The 7454-nt window shown below is 38.2% G+C and overlaps 1 protein-coding gene across 1 annotated transcript; it reads right to left on the bottom strand.

Moving 5' to 3' along the window:
• Positions 1 to 1835: 1835 nt before the first annotated feature.
• LOC133717972 (uncharacterized) lies at positions 1836 to 6298 on the bottom strand. Its single transcript, XM_062144740.1, has 6 exons — positions 5801 to 6298; positions 4959 to 5011; positions 4434 to 4498; positions 4237 to 4315; positions 2665 to 2967; positions 1836 to 2339 (listed from the first exon to the last, which is right to left on the bottom strand). The coding sequence occupies exons 1-6, from the start codon at positions 6211 to 6213 to the stop codon at positions 2185 to 2187; spliced, it is 1068 nt and encodes a 355-aa protein (XP_062000724.1). The 5' UTR covers positions 6214 to 6298; the 3' UTR covers positions 1836 to 2184.
• Between the last annotated feature and the right edge of the window lie 1156 nt (positions 6299 to 7454).

Here is a 7454-nt window from a genome sequence, read left to right as displayed (position 1 = left end):
ATCAATCGTTTCTGAATCATAGAAACCTTGGCGAAAATCTAAGTTGACATAGCATGATCACTGACACCATCAATCAAAGCCCCATTCCAGCCATCTATCTGTCCAAAGTTTATGGACTTGCCATCACTAATTCTCCAAATCATACCTGCCCTCAGAAGCTGCTCAGCTCCTAACATCGAACCCCTCCATTTGCTTGAACACTGAGCAGGGCTTCTATAATCAATATTAACACTAGAATCCCCTCCGAGATATTTATGTTGAAGAACGCAACTCCATAGACCACCCTCATTTTGTTGCAACCTTCAACGAACCTTGGCAATAATGGCTTGGTAAATTTGTCTAGTGATTAAGAACTGTACATTTCAAACATAAATTTGATCGGTCTATATTTCCAACTTTGCATATTTACCGGAAGGGTAAAGCTATGGTATGTTAACATTTCTCATACATCAACTATTTTTACCACTTTAATGACTCATGTTACCACTTTGAGGACTAATATTACTATTTTGAGGACTCATATGGTAAACTAAGAAAATTTACCACTTTAAGGACTCATGTTACCACTTTGAGGACTAATATTACTATTTTGAGAACTCATGTGGTAACTAAGAAAATTTACCACTTTAAGGACTCATGTTACCATTTTGAGGACTAATATAACTATTTTGATGACTCATTTTACCACTTTTAAGGCAATTGTATGCATGTCATACGTTAACACATTGTAGAATTTTCCTTACCGGAAACTCTTGATGATTATTTTTCCCGTTAAAAACGCCTGACAATCTGGTGCAATGTTAGGACGCATTCAGAATATTTGAGAGCAACTTTTTTTCACCCACCAAGGGGTTGTCTCCCGGTGCATAAAGGTCTTCGAATATGATCATCAATAGAATGAGGTTGAAACTAGCAATAAAGCTTTAGTACTGTTCCTAAATACAAACAAATGTGGCCTCCGAAACATACATATTCCAAAGGTCTGCAGAAGTGAATAGCTTATAAACAGTTGAGAAGTTCACAAATATGCATTTAGCACACACTTTGTGATAATACATGATGACTTACGTACAGTTGTGCCAAGCTTTCTTCATTATTTAGTACTTTATTGTAAGCATCTGGCAGTTCGGGGTTCCTGGAGAAATGAGTACCAGAACCAATTACATGCAGATTCCTCTTTAAAGAGCTGGTTTTTCACTTGAGGCAATATCATACGAAGCTCAATGAATCCTACTTCTCTAGAAGTCGAGGAACTGGATGAGCAAATCATCCAAATACAACCATTCGAAAGGCCTCAATGCATCAAATAAAGAGTTTAAGAGAGGCCACCGGACTTTCATGAGAGGCCACCAAACAAACATCAATAAGCAACTTGTGTGCATTCATGGTTGTTCCATGATTGTGGAAGCCACAGCATCTATTCATACATCTTTTACTGGAACTTTTATCCATAGTTCTACATTCAGCTCAGTTGCCACTACATGTTTCTAACCATTCATCTAATCCGAACTCGTACGAAGTGCCAAACTTTCGTCATAACAGTTTGAACAAAATAAAGAGAATAGCTGTCATTTAATGGTCAAAGCTTTTTTTTCATTTTTTTTTCTCTTGAACAAGAGAAAACTTTCATTTATAGAACAGAGGAAGTACAACAGATGCCCAGAAATGAGCAACTAAGATCACAACAGATGCCCAGAACTGGGCAACAGACAACAACATAGGAAATATGTAAATAGTTAGCACAAGAAGAAGAGCAATTACTTCCCTGTAACATCGATCTTCTCCAAGAACCAACCAATTCAGATAGCAACCAAACCAAATAATGACAATAGTCAGAGAAAAAAAATTCACGCCAAATATATAAATACATGACAGCACAATCAGCACAATATTGGATCAGTCAAGTAATTAAACCAGTTTCTGTTGCAATGATAACTCAAATTTCATGCAACACAAATCGGGGAAAAGCGCAGCATCTTCTCAAGCTGCAGCTACTCAAATTTGGTTCTGTGGTTACAAACAGTGCAAAAAACACCATAAAACCTCCTGTTCTTCTATGCTTGCTGTTATCTTGAAAACTATATATCTTGTTAAATAGTAACTGACTTAAAACTACCATTCGGAGGTATTTGAACTAATCTTTTGAAGTGGGCTCAACTCCCAAAGGCTTTATCTTCACAGATATTAGACGCTGCTCATGTCCACTCGGCTTCTATGGAGCTGGAAGGCAGGGGTGATCCAGCTCCCGCAACTGCATTGGATGCCTGACCAGTTGAAGTAACCCAGACGAGCTTCACAATGTGCACAGGACAACTTGCCTTCCATTGCACCTTCTTCCACTGGGTGATAGAGAACAACCACAACAGATTACATTATTTCCTAGGCTAAATCACAAAGAACAGAAACTCAAAAAAAAAGAAAAAATGTTCTGCTTTATTAAGTTTCAAAATAGAAAGAAAAAAGATGAACAAGAAAAGCCGTTAAATTTGTCAACAACAATTGACAATTTGGCTGCAACTAAATAGATTAATCTCAAGCGACAAAAGAACCGAGGAATCACTTTTCAAGAGGCTAGGTAGTTCAGTTAAAACTTAAGAAAACAGTACTCGTCAAAATAATAGACCAGCAAAAAGTCTAGAAATAAGGATTGATAGACCTAATTACCTGCTGTCATCCATTTTAAAGGCTCAACAAATATGGATGAACATTCAGAATCCTCAAAGTTGTTATAGTTGCTACTTTTCCGCTTGCGCCATTCAAAAGATGTCTCACCCTGACCTGGAATGTGGTCCACAACATTATCCTGTACTGCAACAAGTCGTCGGCATTTTTTGCAGCGAAATGCAGATGTCCCAGTTTTTCCTCCAATTGGAGATGATTCCACTTGAGAGGTAACTTCACTGGGCAAACCAGGATCAGCACCAAATTTAGAGCTGTCTATTTTATCTCCGCGATAATAAGATTCACCTGAAAGGGGCAAAAATTCTTCAATCGAAAGGGAAATTCACACTAGCCACTGATATTCGAGACTTCCATCAAAATGGTTGAAGAGTAAGTAAGCAGAACTAAATATGTCTTGTCAGCAAAACAAAATTTGACATGGTAACATAAAGGAACAGTCACATGAAATTACCATTCTTTCCAAAATTGTTACTGCTGTTGTGGGAGGTATTTATTTTGGCCTTTCACCCCCCACACCCCACTATTTAATTACCAAGGTAGAGGAGCAGCCAATATTTATAAAGATAATATTCAAGTTACAGTAGATCACAGTTAGGATATGTAGATATTTCTCAAGGTAGTTTCCCTAAAGACTCAGATTCTTTTTATTGCAAAGGCTGATTCAAATTTATCAGGTCTTTGTATGGGTTATGTCACTTTAAGCTAGAGGTTAAGAAAGTAACTGGTAGAGAAACTTGTTTATGGTACTTTTATACTATAACCTTTGACTGTTTTCACTTCCTTTTGGAACCTTAAAGTATCCCCAACTAGCCTCCAAAACACAGTTTTGTCATCAGAAATATAGACCGCAGCCTCCAAACATGTTTCCCCCCTCCCCCAAAAATTGTGCTGCAGATAAGGTGAAATGTACCGTACAGCCAGAGTGTCGAAGAATTGTATTAAGATAAAATGGAACAAAGATTATAAGCAATAGCTGCCTCAATTTCTTTAAACTGGTATATACAATACCAGCTGGTACCAGAAACTAAAAAGGACATGAAAGTATCCCACACCTCCGGTATTTATCAGCTGAAAAGTCTCACACCCGCTTCTCTTTAACTTATTTTCTCCAACCTAGATGGGACAAGGCATATATTTGGATAGATTACACCTCTGATGCTCAAAAAACATCTCGTGGGTCTCGTACAGTATAGTTTCAATTGGTCAAACTACTTGTGTTGAATTTTGAGGGGAAAAAAAGTTACTTGGATTGAAACTCTGATTACTGCTAGCCTTACTTCCAAGGATACACAACCCGTTAGGTAGGTCAGTGCTCCTCAATACCTACGTAATAAGGATTTTTAAATAAGAATATCACAATACTCAAGACCATGATACATTTATCAATTAATAGCATATGCATTAGAGCCTACTCTATGTGTCCATGGAACATTTCGCTCGCACAATGTTGGAAAACTAAAATTATGTAGACATGAAGGCATAACATATAGATCAATATCCTTGATTGAGGCAGACCAACCGGAAAATAGGCGAAACAGAAAAAAAGTTGCGTACCCAATATTTTGAGACGAAAAGACTTATATATGGGGCTGGCATGATCAACCTTGAAGCCCATATCTTCGTACATTTTTAGCTGAAAAATAATAAAAGAGAAGATAAATGGAAAATTCATGATAGGTTATATACAGTGAAATCAGCATGCAGTAGTATTATCCTTGTAAATAATGCCGTATAGAAGAGCCTTGCATCACCTGATTTAGAAAACCATCATTGGGGCAAACAAACTCACAGCTCTGTCGCAGGGATCCTAGTGCATCTGCAGGCATGCATAAGTAAGAAAAAGAACCCAAAAAAAAAAAAAAAAAAAACAGGTAAATGCTGAAGCAACAAAGGATTGCCCAATCTCCTATCCTTTCAGTTGACTTGAATTACTCATATATATTATTCATTTTATTTTACTTGGGACATTATACAAGCTACTCAAAAGCTCTTGTTTTTCTAGACCTTATAAAATTTATTCCAAAGAAATAAGAAAGGCAAATACTTGAGCAACTGAGCATGTATAGTCCAGTTTCTGTTCTTCATTTTGTAATCCCAATGGCTTAAAAGCTTTTCTATCTTCAACTGTTTAAAGTTTATATACTAAGCATGCCAAAAACTACTATTTACCCAAGTCATAGAAACAGTTATGTTGGATTTCCAAAATATAACAGCTATGATGATGATAAAGATATATAGACTGACAACACTTTAAACAAGCAATGATCTGCTCATACCTTCTTGCGATAACTGTTCTGTTCTCATAAGATATGCTGTAATGATAGCTGCACTGCAACAAACACAAGCAAACAAGGGTGTAAACCCTTTTAAGCTTGACAATTCAGAAAACTGAAAAAGCTATTTGTATCTTATGACTTACATGATGACGCTGTGATTAAAGAAAAACAAGCACACATACAAACCAGAAAACGTTCATAGTTCTGCCACTTTGTAATAGAATTTGAAAAACGAGTCAATTATATATGCAGAATATAATATAAGATTCTACTTTAATTTACGAGCCTCTTATGTACGTCAAATTGTTTCAGTTTTTCGGTCCATGCATCAAACCGTTAACCTGGTTTATCAGACCATTATCAAGCAACAATGAAATGTTCTCAACACCATCATTTTCGACACTGATGGATTTGAGAAAGTTCCCTTCAATTTATGGTGCTATGCTCACAAGGATCAATCTTAACTCTACCCTACAATTCCTTTTCAACTGAACCACTGTGCAAATTTCCCCTAGTTTGATTCATAATCCATTCTGAAACTGAAGTCCTAGTTTCATCTATTTATTACAGTTGTCATACACTAGTATCGTCTAGCTTTAGTCTAGAACTTCTCCAATGAAAAATCTTTACTTCTTTGCTCCCATCCCAATAGCAACATGGCATTGAAAGATAAATGGGAACTACATAACAAGTTGTTCCAATTGAGCTGAAACACGGTATTCCGAAGAAAGGTACCTTCTTTACCTGAGCTAACTACACTGAACTTAACTCATTTCGCAACGAAAATCAAACAAAGACTTCAATACGAAAAAGAAAGAGAGAATTGAGATATCAATATGTACCTTCTAGACACACCAGCAAAGCAATGCACCAAAACAGAGCCCTCTTTTCTACTCTTATCAATAAAATCCAAACACACCTCCAAATAATCCAGCAAATTCTCACTCTCCATATCCCTAACAGGAACCCCCATTCTCACCAGCTTCAAATCCTTCCCCGCATATTCCAACAAGTACAGCAGCTTACCCCCGGAGCCATCATCCTCGGAGGCGGAGGCGCCGCAGCCGCCGGCGTAGACCTTGGTTATGTCCTTGGTGGGGATGGTGAGACCCTTCTTGTATTCGGAGAAGAAGGAAATCGAGGCGGAGCTGAGGACGGAGAGAATATGAGTGACGGTGGCGCTGCCGTTTTGGAGTACGTCGACGGCGTCGGTGATGTTGCCGATGAAGAGATTCTCGCGAACGAGGTGCGGCATGATCGCCGGTGAACTGTTTTGACTGATTAAAAAAAGTAAAGCTCGCGAGTTCGCTCTGGGTGGTGCTTCTTAAGAGGCTTTATTATCTCTCTCACACACACACACAAAAATATTCCTAGGTATATGTGGGGGTGCTACTAGCCTAGCACCTTGCCACGTGTATTGTTTAGAACATAAAAAGACGATTTTGTGCAAATATCAAGTTATAATTAGAGAAAATGTACTGAAGGTTGTGAGGAAGGGAGGAAGGGAGGGAGGGTGATTAGGGTTTAAATGTGGCGTCTATGCTTAAAACTTTTATTTGGATCAAGTCAAATGGAAATTGCTTACTAACTGTCAAAGAGTACTCAGAAGAAAGATCATTTTTGACGGTTCTTACTTCTTACCTATATGTCGACGTACATACTGTGGTTGAAACTCAAATTGATCTTAATCAATATTGTGTAAGATCAATTGTTATTTGGAATGTTTTATCTTTGGCTACAACTATAGGTTCATATCTCAAATCTCTTGGTCTCGGTGGCTAATTGATAATTTGTAGTACTAGAACCTCCTAATGGAATGAAATTGTGTCATGTATTTTCTTAGGACTAAATGACTAAATACTGTTTAGTCCTTGAGCTTTTGACCAAAAAACACTTCAGTCCCTGGCCTTTTAATTTCACACGTTTAGTCCTTGTACTTCTCAATTTTGGACCAATAGGTCCTTTCTGTCACTCTCCGTCCAAAACCTCCGTTAAATAGCTGACGTGGCAACGTTTTCCCTCTAAAATGTCTATTCTAGCCTCACTTATCTTTTTTTTTTTTCCTTCTATTTATCTCTTTTATGTTTCTTTTCTTCTTTTTTCGTTTTTTGTCAATCGGTTCATCTCTTCTTCTTCTTCTTCTTCCCTCTTCCAGCTATCTCTTCTCCAGAACCCTCAACACGAGCAACACGAGACAGAGCTGCAACCTTCCCCTTCTCCTTCAAAACACTAACCATCTCGCTCACCCTAAACCGTAATCAACCGAATCCTTCTCACCCGAACCTCAAACCGTAGTCCCTTCTCAACCACCCACTCCTCGATTCGCTCGTTCTCCTCCACACCCTACTGGATCGTGAAGCCAACTCCACAGCGCACGCAAGACGATGCCTCCGAGGACCTGCACCTCTCCAGTGTCCTCATCCAAGACGAGGACGACGCCCTCGAGGTTTGATTCTTTTGTGGTTGATTTAGGGATTAAGGGTTTTAACTTGGGTT

The sequence above is a fragment of the Rosa rugosa genome, chromosome 6 (assembly GCF_958449725.1).
Source record: "Rosa rugosa chromosome 6, drRosRugo1.1, whole genome shotgun sequence".
In the NCBI taxonomy this organism is placed as follows: domain Eukaryota; kingdom Viridiplantae; phylum Streptophyta; class Magnoliopsida; order Rosales; family Rosaceae; genus Rosa; species Rosa rugosa.
This window is presented reverse-complemented; position numbering and strand designations above follow the sequence as displayed.